Source organism: Mytilus galloprovincialis, chromosome 12 (assembly GCF_965363235.1).
Source record: "Mytilus galloprovincialis chromosome 12, xbMytGall1.hap1.1, whole genome shotgun sequence".
Taxonomy (NCBI): domain Eukaryota; kingdom Metazoa; phylum Mollusca; class Bivalvia; order Mytilida; family Mytilidae; genus Mytilus; species Mytilus galloprovincialis.
The window spans coordinates 56,941,916-56,962,097 of record NC_134849.1 but is presented as its reverse complement, the minus strand read 5'-3'; the positions used below and the strand labels follow the sequence as shown (position 1 = coordinate 56,962,097).

Genomic DNA, 20,182 nt, shown 5'->3' with positions numbered 1-20,182 from the left:
TGGAAAATTAAATGCATATTCAGGAGGGGAACAATGATATGTGATATGAGAATAACCCCGGCTTTTTAATAAACCGACACACTGAATTCTTGCTGGTTGACTAGATTACAGTCAGCCGGAAATCATAGAACCCTACTCAGACACATAATTTTGACCTCGAGCCGACAATTCCTTGCTCATGCTCCTAGACGCCACATTATTCGCGAAGACGCAGCAAAATATATTTTTTTTTAAATCTTTGGTGTAACCCTACCTCCGTACTCGAAGCGAGCACACTACAACGAAACCAGCGAGGCGTTTGCTTTTTTTTTTAAATCGAGTGAAAAAGGAAAAGAGATTTATAATAGAGAAATCGTTACACTTAATCATATTGTTTGCCAAAAAGGTGTTTTTTTACACAGTCTAAGTATATGAGATAACCTTTAAAGAGGGACGAAAGATACCAGAGGGACAGCCAAACTTATAAATCGAAAATAAACTGACAACGCCATAGCTAAATATGAAAAATACAAACAAACAATAGTACACATGACACAACATAGAAAACTAAAGAAAAAGCACCACGTGCACGAATCCCACTAAAAAGTTTTGGTGATATCAGGTGATCCGGAAGGGTATGCAGATCCTGCTCCACATGTGAAACCCGTCGTCTTGCTCATGTTATAAAAAATAATAACATACCTGTTCATGTTTCTGGTCCCGTCACAGAAAGGTCCATCATGTTCTTCAGGAGGGATAGGCATTCCGACGTAAAATGTTTTTATCTAAAAAAATAAATCACTAAGTGCTTGTCAAACTGTTGACAATTCTGAAAAAATTACTTGATTGCAGATTGCATTTTTCTAATCAGTTCTACAAAGGAGTAGGTCCGGTAAGGGCCGATTTTGGCCTCAATTTTTTAAGTTCATCTGACGAAATATTTTAGACCATTTTTAAACACTTACGTGTCTATTTCAATTGATTTAATTAGTTTTTGTGAAAGATTTTAACTGATTAAGTCATTAAAAACGCTCCGATTCAAGCTTAAATATGAAAAATCTATCAAATTTGCCAAAAAACGTCACTTTTCAGGTGGTTTTTGTCAAAAATGAAAGTGGCCGCCACCGTGTTCATGCTCAACCTTTAGATATATTTTATATTATCGTCAAATACAACTTGCATTTCAATATTATGAATGAACACGAATGCGGCCACTTTAATTTTAGACAGAAACCGTCTAAAATTAAACTAAAATGCTAATTTTGTGAAGATTTCAGTACTTTAACATGACTTTATGATGCTAGAACTCAATATATGTACATTGTATTGTCTAAAACAGCCCATATTTATGTAGCAGAATCATTCTACTTTCCAATAAATAGCTTCATGATTACATTATCACAATTTTGTAAAACTGCTATATTTTGGGGACAAAAAGGGGTCTTACTGAACCTACTCCTTTAGTTTTTCTCTCTTGGTCATTGCAAAAAAACCTTAAAAAACAATAAAAAAAGTTGGTGAAAAAGAGAAGCGAAAGGTACTAAAGAAACAGTTAAACTTTAAATCAAAAGAAAAAACAATGACAATGCATTGGCAGACTCAGCAATATAAATCCCATTGAACACCGGGGGTTATCTTAGCTGCACCGAAATGCTATTCTTGAAGACAGGGAAATAATTTGTATAAGGAGTAGTTTAACCATTTCGACCATATGACTTGTTTGTAAATCTTGCCATGTCCTCTTAACCTTATTAACTACAGAGTATGTTTATTTGTCTATCAAATGTCTATTTCTATGCGAAAGTTAGTCCTATGATTTGTATAAGTTTGTAGTAGATCATTTAGAAAAATTGGATGAATTGATCTATGACTGTTTTGTGTCATTTTACATGATATAAAAATGGTCCCTGCTCTGTTTTGGACTGATACGTTGAGTTATATATCAACATGGATCACAGTTGGACTAGCTTTGAGTTGATAATGGGGTGAACATGCATACAGGTTAGAGAAGCAAAATGTTGTATACTAGCATACGAAAAAAATTCAGATAAATTTGAGGTGAACAGTTTAGAAAGAGGTTTCTTGAAGCGTGTGTTCGATCTGTTGTATGCCTCTTAAATAGCGGCATTTCATCAAGCAAAGTTTCAATCCAATTGCAACATTGCAAAGAATGTTAAAATAACTGCAAATTGATTCTCTTTTTCTGTTGCAGGTGGGGCGATATAGGCAATAGATTTTCCATAGGCTAAATGGTAACGATTTTTCCCAATCTCAGTCAATATCTTTGATATGTATGATGACGCTTTACGAAGCTGAGACATTTTCACATATGTGGTTAAATTAACGCGGTACGAAAAAAGTGAAATCACAAAAATACTGAACTCAGAGGAAAATCAATACGGAAAGTCCATAATCACATGGCAAAATCAAAGAACAAAACGCATCAAAAACGAATAGACAAGAACTGTCATATTCCTGACGAAGTGTCATTCATTTTCCCGGAAATAAGAATAACCCGAAAATTCTTTCGTGATGCAGCTCCTCTTGGTAAAAAATCCCTTTTTACACAATAAGTTCTATAATTCAATACTTTGAATACATTTGATAACTCCATAGTTTTTAAAATTCAACTTTTCAAATCCACACAAATGGTTAAGCTCAATCGCTTGTTAATATAGAAACATGTCAAATATCACTACACAGGGATTATTTGTTTACACACAACTTTTGATTTCCTCAATTTGAGACGCATTATGGATATGCTAAAAAGTACTCGAACAATTAAAATCTTTAAATGGAATATATATATCTAGTATTATTGGATTACTTGAATTCCTACGTTGGTTTAAGACTATTGAACAGCAGTATTTATGTATTATTGAGACATAATATGAAACCTGAAATGTTGATATCCATGTCACATTCAGTTTCCTAAATCGTTTCAAAATTTTGATAATTTATATAATATAAATGAATGATAAAGTGCTTCACTATTTTATGACCGGATTATTCCTTCGAAAAACCTGCATGGTGAAAATATTGTAGTCATTTAAGAACAATGGGTCCTAGAATGAGTCATTGTACAATTTTATTAGTTACATAGTGTACTAGTGACCTAATACGGTATATATAGGGTCAGCAAATTCCATATGGGGTGCGACCCATTTATACAGTATTACGTCCCTAGCACACTATGTAACGAATGTATTTTACCAACTATCTTAACGTGTGAAATTTAGACTAGTGACCTATCAAGATGAGCAAGTCTTTAATACTGGTTGCATTTAGAAACTACTTCCCTTGATCCTACAAAGACATATACCCACAATAAAAATGTGTTAGGTTTAAATGTGTTTTATGAATTTATTTCAATCTTAATCATCAATTTCTTCGTCTGTTATTCTTTAAGATTTTTTCTCTGTGTCGTTTTGTTTTTATAAAGGGACGTAACACCACTACTAACCGTGTATGAAATGAACCCTGTCTCCCTTTTAACCTAATATGGAATATAAAGGGACGTAACACCACTACTAACAGTATGAAGTAAGCCCCGTCTCCCTGCTAACCTAATATGAAATATACAAAGTCTCCATGCGGACACTTTTAACCAATCATATTCCTAAAAATGTATAGGATGTAAGATAATTAACAATATTGAAACTAGATTAATCTGCCCATATTAGATTTTCTCTATCTGTAGCGGGTTTCAAGTTTACAACAAAAACATTGCTGTACTTCTCTTGAACTGAATTTTAATATGCGTATTGTAAACGTGTACTTTTCAACATTTTCTAAAAGTATAGGGGGAGCGTTGAAATCTCATAAACTTGATTTACCCTGCCGCATTTGTGCGCATTTTTGTGGCTGTCCCATATCAGGAGCCACTGGTCTTTGTTAGTCTTGTATTATTTCTAATTTCTAAGTTTCTTGTGTATAATTTAGAATTCAGTATGACGTCTATTATTACTGAACTAGTATATATATATATTTCTTAAGGGGCCAGCTGAAGGATGCCGCTGGATGTCTCTGGATGTAAAAGTTTCTCGCTGCTTTGAAGACATATTTGTGACCTTCTGGTGTTGTCTGTTCTATGGTCGGGTTGTTGTCTCTTTGGCATATTCCCAATTTCTATTGTCAATTTTATGTAATGACTCTGATCTTTTGTAAGCCTATTTGGACATGTCAGCTTCCAGACAGGACCATCGACTATTTACCCCTTATGATTCTTGTGGCCAAATTTGGTCTCATCTGGCTTCTATAGTTTCAGAAGCGAATATAGACATGACAAACGAATAACTGACATGACAGACCATGGGTGTCAACAGATGAAAATACTGATTCTAAGAGCAAGACGAGAAAAAAATTTCCAGTCAACAAAACACTACATAGAAAATGAAAAACAAAGTTACACGAACCCCGAATAAATCCTTGATATTTTAAGATCAGTCTTTTTTTATCCTATTTAATTGCTGATCATGCATATTCCAAAACTTGCATATTCTACATTGCGACTGTAAAACAGTCTTAAGTTTAAACGAAAGATACCAATATTTCTTATCAATTTATCAATTTACTAGCTTGGCAAAATTCGTCAATGCATTTGACAATCCGTTAGGTCTTTGACGAATCGTGTAATATCTATAAGATTTGTTGACCCACAAAGAGTTATGATCTTTGGAAAGATTTTTCTTATTTAGTAAATTGTAGTGTTTTGTAAGTAATGAGATATCAAACTAAACGTATATGAATAAAAGGTACTTACGTCCCATGGTCTGTGATTATTGTCTTTCAGTGAATCCAACTCTTCGCTATTAATGTTAAAAATTCATACATTGAAATACAGATCAAACGTTTGTTAAATATCATTTTTTCATTACTTTGGCATCTTATATTAGTTACTCATTTGATTCATACAAAACAAATATAGAATTGTTTGGATAATAGTGACAAAAGCATATTTTGTGATGAATATGAAGTTTGTATAACTGGGTCTTTTTATAAGATTGACAAAATCAGAAGATGTGGTACGAGTTACAATTAGACAACTATTCGTCAGACATTTAAAGACGTAGATGTATGCATATATATTTAATCTACTTAAGGCCATGATGTAATTAATTGAAATTAAAAAAAAATCAAGAAATCAAAATTGATACTTTTAATCGGAAGAGCATTAGTTATGAAACACAATTAGATAAAAATATTGATAGATCATGGAGCTCCGTTTCGAGATACACATGTTTTTGATTTTTGAAATGTGGTAGGAAAAGGCTGACTCGGACTTTTACCTTATATTTGCATTTGTATTATTTAGGTCTCAAATCAAAAGAAAATAAATGAAGAACTTGCTTGGAATTTGGCACATGACCTTTCATGAGCTTTTAAGTCTTGTATAAAGATAAATGGGTGTTATTAGGCTAAATATTTTACCTTGTATCATATAGTCAAAAAATAAGGATTCCGAACATTTAACACAAATGCCAAAACCTCACCTAAGTACATCCTTAACAAAGCTTCCGATATGAATGATGTGATCACTACGGGATTTCGTAAACGTCAATTGCGTACTAGATTGTCGTATTTCTAGCATATTATGATACCAAGTCGAGAAAGTAAAAAAAAGTAAACTCAATCTTTTAATGAGGCTCGAGGGTATAAACATTTCATTAAATTTTTTTTTTTTTTTATATTACACATTTTGTATTACTCTATTAGTTGTTACTTTCGCTTTATCATATAGTAAAAAATTATTAATAAAAATCAATTCATTTTGGCCCCAGATGACCTTTGAAATGTATAAAACATTAAAAAAGGTACAAATTAACTCCCTTTGGTGTAAAACTGCCAAATTTTTTTACATTAAAATTGAAATATCTTTTTTAACTCATAGGTGACCTATATGTTTTATTTCCATTTTCAAATAAGCTGTATTTAATCTAAACTATTGTAAAATTTAAGTGATTTCTGTAATTTAGTTCTTTTTTTATATATCGATATTTACCTCTATTTCTCCTATTAGTTCAACAAAAAAAGTAATTTAAAAAAGGCAGATTGTGAGCGTTAATGAACGGTGACCCCATTTTTTTCCCCCTTTTCTATTAAGTATAAGATAATATAGAAAAATAAAGCGAATCCTTTATTAGGACAACAAGTGATTTATACCCGCGGTACATTTTTGTTTAAAAAATTAAGTGCTTTCTATTTTGTTTAATGAAAAAAAATATTGGAAAACGGTAAGCGTTCTCCTCAAATCACACTAACTATATGTTTGTTTTAACTTATTTTGGTTGATCTAGGATGTGAAACCACAGAAAAGGCAATGATCAAAAAAATTATATAATCCTGAGTCAAAAGTCGTTGTTATGAAAATAGTCTATTGTATTTCAAAGATAAATGAAAAATTATCGCGGTCTATATTTCTATCAGGTCATCATTAAAGATCCCCATTTAATGTTTTTAAATACACGTGCGTGTGTAGAATTTCGCCAGTCTAAAGTGTCTAGGTTCCAAATCTTGTAATCGACGGTTAAATTGATTGTAAAACTGGGACCAAAAAAACATAATAATGGAAAAAATGAAAATTTGGCGATAATGACACCAATCTTATTTTTGCAATGTCTCGAGATGATTCGACATATGATACGGATTTTGCCATGTATATCCTCTTAGCTTTATCATATGGTACAAAATTATTAAGAAAAATCAATTCATTCATCGAAATAAATCAACAATTTATAATTTGAATGAATGCACGGTTGTAACCCATAACGAGATTTCTTTCGCCTTCTCTGGATAAATGAGAAACTAAATTATGTATCTTGATGTTTCATAAATACCACAAAATTGTTAGAACAAAATAAAGTTATTTAAGAATTGAATGCCTCCTTTTGTAACTTCATTGGGGTGTAAAAGAGTTGACCAAAGTACATTTTGTAAGAAGCGCGGAAGCACTTCATTCTAAATATGTGCGCTCGATCAACCGTACAACCGTATGATGATACAAAAAGAAGCATTCAACACTTATAATTCCATTTTGTTTTAGCTAGAATCATGAAAACACGAATTTTGTCAACTTTTTTATATTGAATTCGTCTGTGCATTTTATTGTGGGACCTCGTGTTATCCTTATTGATAAGTTTTATTGTGGAATACAATTGCTAAAGGAATAACACGCGATTAGCAGTTACCAAATCAGAATAACGTATTATAATGAAACATACATCTAATGTAATTATAATGTATTGCAAAACACATAATGACTAAACAAAACAACAACCAATTGACATTACTGATAAATGGTGTCAGAGGATTTGTATTCAGAGAAATTAAATATCGTGCAAAAGGTACAAAAAATCACAATCACATTACTCCCGTGTAAATGTTCGAATGAGAACTACGGTATGATATGGCAAACGATCCTATTTCGTATATAGAGAATATCATATTTTTTTTTCAATATCGCATCCGTATCAATCCGAGAGACCACTATAATCACAAGAGCTCTGTTCGAATGATTATATTGGTTGAGGGTTGATACGATGTGTGATATTGGAAAAGCCATATCATATACACTTTATCATATATACATATACCTCAAGTAGATGTTTTTTTTTATGTGACATGAAGTCATACAGATAAGGAGGTTCGAAATGACGTCAAAAATATTATAAGTTTGACATGACGTCATACAGATTAGATTTGATAAAGCCTTTGTAACAGTGCCAGTGACTGACTGCAATCGATGACGTGACGTCATACAGATTAAGGGTGTGATAAAGCCTTTGCAACCGTGCTGATATCGATATCATCACGGGTGGCTGATACAGCACGCTTGTCAATGATTGCATTACACCTACAGTTTATCTGTATTTACTACTAAGTATATAATAAAAGATATTTATGTCCAACTGGCTGAGAGGATTTGCGTCCACAACTTGTCACTGTTGTAAAATAGTTAATTAAATTATCACTCGAGTAATGTCGATCATATCAAACGGCAGTAAAATGTGGTCAACCTCGCATGATGGAAAACAAGCTAATCACGTATGAGAGTGTTCAGTCAGGTCTAAAAAGGTTGCGTTAATCAGATAAAAATGTTAAAACTCCACAAATGACCAAAATCTCATTTTGCCCGTAAAATTAGTCCAAAAAAATGTTGGTACAATATGGTCAACTGTAAATGACAACAAAACAAAAGTACTAAGTATGAAAGATTTCGGTCGAAAAGTCTATAAGTTTGATGTGATTTAGACCGAAGAACAGACAAACGGACGGACGCAAAGAGATCATAATTTTACCAATATCCTCCGTAAATCAATGGTCTTGGGACCAAAAATAAAGTAGTTATGTTTTAGGAAAAAAGTACGAGGGGGCTTGCAGTAACTTTGGCATGCATAATTTTGGCATGCAATAATTTTGGCTCACATCTTAACTGATTACAAAATATTACACTTTTCATTTAGGCTAGAAATATAAAATGTAACTCCGGTAGACACCAATGTTAATTTCTGTGCCATTTGGTCTCTGTAAAGAGTTGTCTCATTACAAATCATCATTTCTTTTTTATACATACTGTTTTCCTGAAATATTCGTCAAGTAAACAGTGTTGTGAGATCGTTTCCGTCGGGTTTTGTATAAATTAAACAGGTCAGTTGTACTGTCTGTTATTTGTAATAATACATACCTGTCGACGAACACAACATTCCTTTCTTTTTTTTCTAGAATCTCTCGAAATTCTGAAATTTTGTGTTTACTGCTCACAAAAACAAACCACAATGAGCTCTCCTGTTTAAAAAAAAATGTTCTAAACAAAACAAAATAAAATATGGTAATATAACAGTTTTTAGGAAAAAATAGTCGAAGTCTCAACATGCATTCTATAAGGTGTTTATTTAACATGCATTTTAAGGATGTACACCTCTGAGGAGCCAAAAATTTCTAGAATTAAACTTTTTTTCTTAACCTGATTTTTGGGTTTATAAGACTGTAACAAAATAATTGGTGAAGAAAAAATCATATGGTGGTGCACTTTTTTTTTTGCTATGGCCCTTTGAAGATGCCCAATTTTGATGATTTTCCCATTTTTCATCGATTTTTACCTATTTTTGGGCTATTATCATGAAAAAAATCACAATTCCACAATTAAACTTTTTCTTATACTCTCTATAAAGATGAAGTGGACCAATCTGAATAAATTTTACTTACAAAAACTATAGGTAGGTGTTAATATAAGAAAGTTTTATCATATTTTGACGCTTTTTTGTGTAAAATTTACCATGCTGTCAATTTTGTATTTTTGTGATTTTTCTCAGTTTTAAGAACAAAATGCATATTATTTCAACTTTTTTGTTATAAATGAATGAAAAAAGACATATCTAAGAAATTTGAAAAGACCAAAATGATATGGGATGTACATGATTCTTGTAAAATCATTTTTTGTATCCCTCACCCATTTTCTCAAAATTTTGGCTTAAAATACTGACTTGATTGGTCGTAAAATTTGAAAACTGGATTACGCAAAAACCATTCATTGTAAATACACAATTTTTTCACAGATTTATGTTTGCTTATAATATTTTTAAAATTCATTGATATTTTCCACTTCTATCACATGTTTTGGAAATAATTCAAGAACGAGATTTCAACGAGACTGAACGAGACTGAAATGTCAGAAGAATACATCCTTAAGAGGAGTACAGACCACATTTTAATATTTTTTTTACCTATTTTCAGACATTTTGAATATAAAAATAAGAAGATGAGATATGATTGTCACATTTCATGAATGTAGGCAATTATAATTCATCGTACTGCATTCAGACACGAGTGAAAAACTAATACTGTATGGTAAGCTATTTAGCGCCCGATCAGGAAACAGTAAAACCTCCAACCGAGAAACTAACGGCGTGATTTATATAAAAACAATGAATACAAAATGATATACCGTATGCAACCACTGAACTACAAGCGCTCAACTTGCAGCAGACAAATAGAAAATATCGCGAGGTAAAACATGTTTGTCCCTCTCAAAGGATCAGTGATGTCACAGCTTCACGTAATAACAACTGTCAGCTTAAAAAGCTTACTCCGAAACAGTAGTGACACCATGCTATGCTTTTTTTTTTACAGAGACAGGGAAGTATGACCCGAACGATAACGCTGTATTAAAGTTGCGAAAAACAGACTACACTCACCAGATCAACAAGAGGCATAAAAAACCCCAACAAAAACGCGAGTGGTACACAGAATAGGTAAAACATGTTAGAGTACTCGCAGTTACCAATTGACCACTTGTCAATACAATTGAATTTTATGAGACTGTCATACACTCGAGAGGTTTAACTAGCTATTAAACTCTGGTTTAACCCTATATTTTCGACATAAGAAAATGCCTGTACCAAGTCAGAATTATTTAATAAGCATTGTTTTTAATATTTACGAATTTTCGAAAATTCCACCTGACAACCGATCACACAATAACATGAACTGATGCTCATTAGCTAGTAGATACATTTGTCTTTTAAAATACGACTGACATACAAGGATCGTTATGGTGCTATGTGGATAAATTTATCTGTTTACAAGAGCTAAATTGGCAGCACTTCATCCCTACTATGGCTTTCATTTCTACAATTGTACAAATGAAATGGCGGAATGGAGAGATAATTTTGACATAGCAAAATTTGAACTGTACCGATGTGCTAAACTCAAAACTAGAGAATCCCGATATTGTTCTAGAATTGGTTTTTCATATGTGCTTTTTTGAGTCACGTGAAGCATGAAATAGAAACAAAGAAAAAAAGTGTGCAGTGTATTAAAACATAGCATGTACAATATATTGAAATCAAACAGTAAAACCAGATGCTCCGCAGGGCGTAGCTTTATACGACCGCAGAGGTTGAACCTTGACGGTTGGGGCAAGTATGGACACAACATTCAAGGTGGATTCCGCTCTAAATTTGGATTGTGATTAAATAGTTGACACAGCAAAAAATTCTGACACAGCATTAATGTGTTCTAATGAACTTAATTTTTTGTTTTGCCTTTGAGCAATTCACTGTGCTGTTGAATATTAATCCTCTCCAAAACATGTTTGAAGAAATTTTCTTTTTATTTATGAAATCTGAAATGAGAAAAATTGAACCCCCCCCCCCAATTTGTTTTTCACATCCCCCTTTCCCTTATACCAAAACTGATCTCAACTCAAAATTTCTAATGGGGTTTGCAACAATAACTACTCATTTAAATACATCATAAAATATTAAAATGTAAAAAAAGTGCTTGTTATCACTGAATGTTTAATATTGTTTTAATTTATCAGTTGGTAGTAAAAGTGAATATACACTGTATATTGTATAAAACAATGATTTAAATTGATTCAACTACTATTCTGGACAAAGACATGAAAGAAAGATAACACCAATTTAAAATTTCTTGCTATTGCGCAATATTGTGCAATTAGATATTTATTGCTATTGCGCAATACTGTGCAAGTGAAAAATTCTTGCTATTGCACACTTCTAAATATAATATAATAATTTTGGATCCTGATTTGGACCAACTTGAAAACTGGGCACATAATAAAAAAATCTAAGTACATGTTTAGATTCAGCACATCAAAGAAGCCCACGAATTAAATTTGTGTTAAAATCCATCTTAGTTTAATTTTGGACCCTTTGGACTTTAATGTAGACCAATTTGAAAACGGGACAAAAAATTAAGAATCTACATACACAGTTAGATTTGGCATATCAAAGAACCCCAATTATTCATTTTATGATGAAAAACAAAGTGTAATTTTGGACCCCGATTTGACCAACTTGAAAACTGGGCAAATAATAAAAAAATCTAAGTACATTTTAAGATTTAGCACATCAAAGAAGCCCTAGGATTCAATTTTTGTTAAAATCAATCCAAGTTTAATTTTGGACCCTTTGGACTTTAATGTAGACCAATTTAAAAACGGGACCAAAAATTAAGAATCTACATACACAGTTAGATTCGGCATATCAAAGAACCCCAATTAGGCCATAATAAAAAATAGGTTTGTTTGCCCAAACGCTACCAACCCAGAAAAAAGCTGCCTACTCAAATTCTTGTATGTCCTGATTTGAAGAAGTTTTTTTTTTAATAAAATAGGCATGAAGACTAATAAACATTTGATACTACAATTTCTCTTTTTGAAGAAAAAAAAAGAAAATGCCTACCTACCTACCCACTGTCTCCACCTTTGGGTAGGGTTTGGGCAAACCAAAATATTTTTAAGTGTGGCCTTATTCAATTTTTGATGAAATCAAACAAAGTCTAATTTTGGACCCTTTGTGCACCTTATTCCTAACATGTAGGCACCAAAACTCCCAAAATCAATCCCAACCTTCCTTTTATGGTCAAAAACCTTGTGTTTAAATTTCATTGATTTCTATTTAATTATACTGAAGTTATCGTGCGAAAACCAAGAATAATTCTTATTTTGTCCCTTTTTTGGTCCCTTATTCCTAAACTGTTGGAACCAAAACTCCCAAAATCAATCACAACCTTCCTTTTGTGGTCATACCTTCTGTCAAAATTTCATAGATTTCTATTTACAACATATTAACTAGAGTTATTGTGCGAAATCAAAGAAAATGCTTATAAGGGCCCTTTTTGATCCCTAATTCCTAAACTGTTGAGACCAAAACTCCCAAAATCAATCCCAAACTTCCTTTTGTGCTCATCAACCTTGTGTTAAAATTGCATAGATTTCTATTTACTGATACTTAATTTATAGTGCGAAAACCAAATGTCTTCGGATGACGACGACGACGACGATGCAGACGACGACACCAACGTGATATCAATATACGACCAAAAAAATATCAATTTTTGCGGTCGTATTAAAACAACTTTCTTGACCCTTAAAATGACCAAATGGTCTTCTCTTTGATATATTAGTTGATTTAAAAAAAATCAAATATTTTGGGCAAATAATTCAGCTATTGCTAATATCAATTCATTTTGTTAATTGCATAAATTAAAACATTCTGTTAATTGCATCAATTCATACTGAATGACACGATATACAATTACCTTTGAATCTGTAATACGTATGGACAAATCAATTTCTAAGTCATCCACTTCCATCTTAAGTGTATCATAGTATTACGCTCTTCATTTTTTTCTCTAAGAAATAAAAAATAAAATAAAAGTGTTCTCTTTATTAAAATCGACAAATGGAACCAGTGTCTACTATTTAAGTTTCTTTCTCGTTACTTGTTACTTTTGTTTTATTTATTTTTTTCTTATTTAAATTGATTGAGATTTTAAACCTGGTGTGGGCAATTGATTTATAATCACTTTCCCTGTAGTTCATACTAAAGAGACAAAAATAAGTATTCATTTAGTTTTAATTCTTTACGCGTCTGCAAATATTGACCATTGAAGTCGTAGAACTAAACCGTTTACAGTGAGGTTTATACGTACACTCCAAAATTTTGAATATATGAATTCCCAAATGACTCAGCGGGATGAAACTATATATTCTGTTACACAAAATGCAAGAAACAATTGTGTAGAAAATTTTATATAAATCGTGCTGTAAAGCCGAGATTAATATAAGCATACATAACAGCTGATGTAAAATAATGATTGAAACCATCTTGTATTGGGCCTTGGTACTATCCAATGATTGTTAATTTTTTCGCAAATTTTGAGAAATACGACGAGACTTTCTTTTGTCAAATTTCCATAACCTGGGGTTGAAGTCATAAAACTTTGCTCAGTGCTCGGAGCACAAAAATCATGCTCGAAACTTTAAATCAAGCATTCTGATGGCTCATATCTTTTTTTTTAAGCCCTAACACTGATGTTTTTACAAAATTTGAGTAGCAGCTGCAAGCTCGTGAAAATCATTTGAATTGAGAAATGTATTCTCCCTACGCTGTTGAAGTTTGTATGTTTCTGCTAAAGTGAGAACATTATAGATTTAAGATTTCAAACATCTCGTTTGTTATAGACTATGTTATTGAGAATACATATGTAGTCAAATTCAGGGTATGTCAAAATAGAGGCTGATCGACGAAGCAGCATAATATATGGTGTCTGTAATCTCTAGTTTGGGACTATTTAAGGGACTCAATCAGAAACAAAGGCAACAGTAGTATATCACTGTTCAAAACTCATAAACCCATGGACAAAAAACAAAATCGGGATAACAAATTAAAACCGAGGGAAACGCATTAATATAAGGGGAGAACAACGACATAACACTAAAATGTAACACACACAGAAACGGACCGAGCATGAGACAAAATCCCAGAATAACAAATATAACACCAAACCAAATAGATGAATTTGGGATAGACAAGTACCGTGACACGTCTTATCGCAATGTGAATTTACATTAAAAAATAAGAGAAAAGAAAAAACAACCGCGCAACGTTAAAATGTAACACACACAGAAACAAACTATAATACAAGTGAAACTGCGAGCTACTGCTCACTGATGATACCCCCGCCGCAAGTGGATAATATAAATAGTGTAAAAATATGCCAGTGTTCGGTAAACAGGAAGTTGTCGAGTGATGAATCTGAAAACGCATCACACGGTATAGCTGACTTATATAAATCCTGAAACCAAATTTCAAAAATCCTTGTATTGTAGTTCCTGAGAAAAGTGTGATGAAAATTTTCAACTTGTCTATCATGTGTAAAATCATACAAGTGTTCGGTTAACAGGAAGTTTTCAAGTGATCAATCTGAAAACGCATCACACGGTATAGCTGACTTAGATAAACCCTGAAACCAAATTTCATCAATCCTTGTATTGTAGTTCCTGAGAAAAATGCGACGAAAAAATAAATAGTGTAAAAATATGCAAGTGTTCGGTAAACAGGAAGTTGTCGAGTGATGAATCTGAAAACGCATCACACGGTATAGGTGACTTATATAAATCCTGAAACCAAATTTCAGAAATCCTTGTATTGTAGTTCCTGAGAAAAGAGTGACAAAATTTTCAACTTGGCTATCATGTGTAAAATCATACAAGTGTTCGGTTAACAGGAAGTTTTCAAGTGATCATTCTTAAAACGCATCACACGGTATAGCTGACTTAGATAAACCCTGAAACCAAATTGCATCAATCCTTGTATTGTAGTTCCTGAGAAAAATGCGACGAAAAAATAAATAGTGTAAAAATATGCAAGTGTTCGGTAAACAGGAAGTTGTCGAGTGATGAATCTGAAAACGCATCACACGGTATAGGTGACTTATATAAATCCTGAAACCAAATTTCAGAAATCCTTGTATTGTAGTTCCTGAGAAAAGAGTGACGAAAATTTTCAACTTGGCTATCATGTGTAAAATCATACAAGTGTTCGGTAAACAGGAAGTTTTCAAGTGATCAATCTGAAAACGATCACACGGTATAGCTGACTTAGATAAACCCTGAAACCAAATTTCAGAAATCCTTGTATTGTAGTTCCTGAGAAAAATGCGAAGAAAAATATTCATGGGACGGACTGACTGATGGACGGACGGACAGACAGAGGTAAAACAGTATACCCCCCTTTTTCAAAGCGGGGGTATAATAACAATGGCCATTTTCCTGACTTGGTACAGGACATTTTTAAAAAGTGTGTATTGTTATTAGAAATAACACCTTCAATCTACCTGTTTGTAAAATGAAATGATGTAGCTTCTTTGAAATAACCCTTACGAAAATACGGAGTTGCGTATCCGTAGATATGGATAATTTTAGACCCTGAAGTAGCAAAGTACACCCTGAGGCGTAGCCTTAGGGTGAACAAGGCACTGAAGAAAGTTACAATATCCATATGTACGAATATGAACGTAGTTAACGAATTTGTTGCATGTCTTAGTCCAAATATGGCGATTTTTAGATAAATTCGACCACAAAGTTTTACTTGAAAGCAACGCTTTTTTCATTTTCTAAAAATCTTTTATTGAAATTTAGGAATTTGACATAACTTTTACGGAGTGTTGCGTACTACCATTGGCAGAACCCTACAGGTGGTCAATATATAAGACGTTTTTAATACGGAAACAGAGAAACTTGAATGGGTCGAATTTGGGGCTCAATGTTGTGAGAGTGACATCACAGATAGTCAAAGCTAGGTCAGTTTTCCCATTCATAGACAAAGCCAAGTGATGCATTTGCTCAAATGAGAGCAAATGATCGACAAAATCAGATAAAGTCGTTAGTTGATTAAATATTTAATTACAAACAACATGAATAATCTACAGAACTCTATATTTCACAAAGAACAGCCATGCAACTAAGGAAAACGTGCGTCGTCCCCCATGGTATTGGATAGCAACGTCCGGGTATCCGGGTTATCAAGACTATCTGGGTTATCAAGACCCAGGAGCTATGGGTTTTGTTAAGAAGTGCGTTAACCAATCGAAATATTCCAAGCCGGGGATAAAAAGATATTTCCAGGGGAAGACAGCCATATCATATTGCGCTCCACTTATTCGTTGATGTATTCAACAATTTACTTTCCAGGAGTTGTTATTATATTAAATGCCAACTTATATTGCCGAAAATGTGAGAATCGGCTGATTAAACACATAAATATGGCATACTAGTGGCCCAAAAAAGTAACCTTTGTCTCAATTTGACAAAGTGGGTGAAAATTCTTCGTACTCAAATAATGTTTTTCAGCAAATAATAAAATTTAGATGTTGATCTAGGTCAAAATATAACCAAATATAAATATTTTTTAAATTTCAGTCCTTTGATCATTGATATCAATACATTCGAAATAAAATCAAAATCAATGGTAGAAAGCGGGAAAGTAGATTTTTTAATTTTTTTTAATTTTTCGTTTGAAAATGTGTCCGGTGACCAAATTGGACCACATGGCTAAACTTTGTATATGTTTTTTTTAATCTTTCACGTTTATATATTTTGTTAGGAACTGCCAAATGGGTCCAGTTTGTTCATGTACCTCAAGTTTTTCTCAAATTTAAAGATTATCAAGGAGGAAGTGGTTAATACACCTTATCGCTAATACCGCCTGACCCGGCCGCTTGAACTTTTGACGCATACAACAATCACTTTTCCATTGTGGGTCAGATATTTTGTTTCATGACGTCAAAGTTTTACGGGAACCTGTGTGATATCCAGTAATGGCGGACAAATAGCGATAAGATGTATTGGTAGGAATGATTTCTCCAGATAGAGAAATGCTATATCCTTTTTTTCCTTAACAGCAAAATATATTCCTTTTTTCCTTAACAGCAAAATATATTCCTTTTTTCCTTAACAGCAAAATGTATTCCTCTTTATATGACATATCTGTTGGGACGTGTTGTGGTATACAAATGTCCGTCCATCCTTCTGTCCGTGGGAAACATGTCGCACCATTTTTTGAGAATGCCTTGCTTGATTAACTTTAAACTTTACACAGTTGTTTGTTATGATGTCTATTGATCTGTATATTTTGGTGAAATTTAGATTTTTCGATTCAGTGTTATGAACTTTATACATTCAAAAAGGAGGGAACAGTTTCCACCTGTCGTTCCTTGTCCAGTTAACAGTTATCAGTTCTATGTGGTGATGGTCTCAAGGTCTGTATACATTTTGGTGAAATTTTAACCTTTTTCATTTAAGTTTTATTGTAGGTCCATATTTTATCAAGATGTCTTCATAGTATAAAAGGATATCTTTGTGGCAAAGTAAAATGACAGAAGAGTATGAAAAGGTAGCTCAATATTATATCAAAACGTCTTTAAAGTATATAAATGAATCTTAGTGATATAGCATTGACAGATTAGTTTATACTAGTAGTCAAATGTCGTTATAGTATAGAACATGTGCTTAGTTTCATGTTATATCTCAACCCTTAATTATATGATTTATATCGTTATCATTAGGCGGCTGTGGAGTTCCAGTATCTTCAGAGTCTTTCCGAGATTATAAAACAAGTTGCTTTCTTTCAAAAAGCAATACCTGAACCAGCTTTTTCTGCTATCAGACAATGACGTTTGTTATAGATATAAAGCTTGAGGCACAATTCATTTTTTCCCTTAAGAGATTATTGAGTGCTTTCTGCTTTATTTACATCATTTACAATCCATGTAGTCATTAAGGTGCGTTAATCAGGAAGTTTAAGTTCAACTTTCTCTCTTTAAAGATATTTTATTCAATTTATATGTATGAAGTGTCATGTTTTGTAAGAGTTGCTCTTACAAGGTCACGGTATCAGTCCAATTATCTCTCTTTGCAGCCAAACCATCATTATATTTTTGTTTGTACATATCTTTACAATTCTTTCCTTTGTGTAAAATATCATTGAAATGAATCCAAATATTTGATCTTAATTGAAAAAAAAACACTGCCAAAAGGCGTATTTGTAAGAAGTAAAGCATGATGCAATAAGGGCAATGTACAATGCAGTAAATCCCCTTAACATATGCACATTAAGACACTCTAAAATCTTGGAAGTCCAATTGTGACTTTGAATATCAATAAGTGTCCAATTCGCTACATTTATATATATATATTAACCAAGTAAGGACAAATTCAATATAAATGTAAGCATATGGACTATAGTGTTTTCACAAGAACGTACAACCTCTAAATTGCCTTAGTGATAATGTTACTTTGACCTTTGCCTCGAAAATCGATAGTTGTCAAGATCTTGATATATATTTGCAATGTATCAAGTTTGGTCTAAATTTAAGGGATATTGACTGCAGAGTGTTTACATAAATGTACAACCACTAACCCCTAAATTGTCCAAGTCCTATTGTCCTTTGCCTGATATTCACTCTAGGGTGTTGAAAAGAATAGTTACGAAGGGATGGAAGCGCATTGACAAGGGGTTAAAAAAGTCAGTGTGATTTTGGCTAGCTGTGGAATAGGGTATAAGCTGCAAGAGGATGATAAAAATAAGACAGGAATACTGTAAAATTTTATTTTTAAAATCTAAAAAGAAATCTAAGACTTATACATCAAGTCAATGTTGTAATTAAATTAAAGATGCCAATAAAAAAAACCGAAATTATTCTTACTTTTTAAAATATAATGTTTAGCTTAAACATATTTTATTTGCTGGATTAAAACAAAATGGATAAGACACAAGTAAATCATACTTATGACGTCTTCTCCATAATACAATTTAAAGTTACAACAATAGTATAATTAAATGAACATGCATATAAAATAAACAGTTTATACAATATAATACTAGCTTTCAAAGGTGAACAAAGAGGAGAGAAAGTAAAATGGGAAAAGGAAAGTTCGAAAAGTCGTATAATTCTGTAACGATGACTTGTGAATTGATGACAACGATGACGTTCCCACTATAAACCATTAAAAGTCTGAAATGGCCTATATCTGAACTCGACTGTACTGATTTTTACTCGACCAGTCTGAATTGGTCTGAAATTTACTTGATAATACTCGACTATAGTCTGAACCATACTTGACAGTCTGAATAGGTACTTGACCAGTACTTAACCATTTTAAACGAGTCTGAACCATGCTCGACCTAGTCTGAACTGTACTCGACCTAGTCTAAACCGTACTCGACCATGTCTTAACCAACCTATACATATTCTTTGTATCTAGCAACTGAATTTTGTCAATTTAGGAAATATTTTTGATTAAAATGAAATTTGAACATTAACTTAAAATTAAAAATGTAATCAATACAGTATTGAAATTAACATTTCACAATAATCAATCATAATATAACTTCAGCACAATATCAATCAACACTTACGTAATAATATATTTCAACTTTTAAAATATGAAGAAAAAAAACAAGCTGATCAAATTATCTAAAAAATAAATTGTGACTTATTCAAAATTTTATGAATATGTCAAAAGTATTTTATCATAACTGGACTATTTTCACCATTTACTTAAGCCTAGAATAGATTTACTGTGCGAGTTGAGTTAGGTTAATACTGCAATGAATGTTCTTTATTAATATACAAAAAAAATAGTATATAAAACAACTTAATAAATTAAAAAAAAATCCTTAATGGTTTTGTTTTATTAAACAAAGAATTTAATATAATCATAATAATAGAATTTCCATAGCAATCCTTGAAAAAAAGGAAATGTATGCCAAAGTAACAGTAACAATTTATTTCAATTTATTTAAGTATTTTTTGTAAAATTAACATGGCACACATAAAGCACTTAAATATGGTATAATAACCTCAGTGTGTTTTACAGGTAAAAAGACAGCCC

The 20,182-nt window shown here is 32.4% G+C and overlaps 1 protein-coding gene across 1 annotated transcript in view; it reads right to left on the bottom strand.

The window, feature by feature from the left end:
• LOC143054332 (uncharacterized) overlaps positions 1 to 20,182 on the bottom strand; it is a 56,079-nt gene that overhangs the window by 32,221 nt on the left and 3,676 nt on the right. Inside the window, exons 2-5 of the mRNA XM_076227312.1 lie at positions 13,045 to 13,137; positions 8,663 to 8,763; positions 4,742 to 4,787; positions 682 to 764 (exon numbers count right to left, since the gene is read on the bottom strand). Of these exons, the coding sequence (XP_076083427.1) occupies positions 682 to 764; positions 4,742 to 4,787; positions 8,663 to 8,763; positions 13,045 to 13,098 (284 nt within the window). The 5' untranslated portion in view covers positions 13,099 to 13,137. The remainder of the gene's footprint in view (positions 1 to 681; positions 765 to 4,741; positions 4,788 to 8,662; positions 8,764 to 13,044; positions 13,138 to 20,182) is intronic.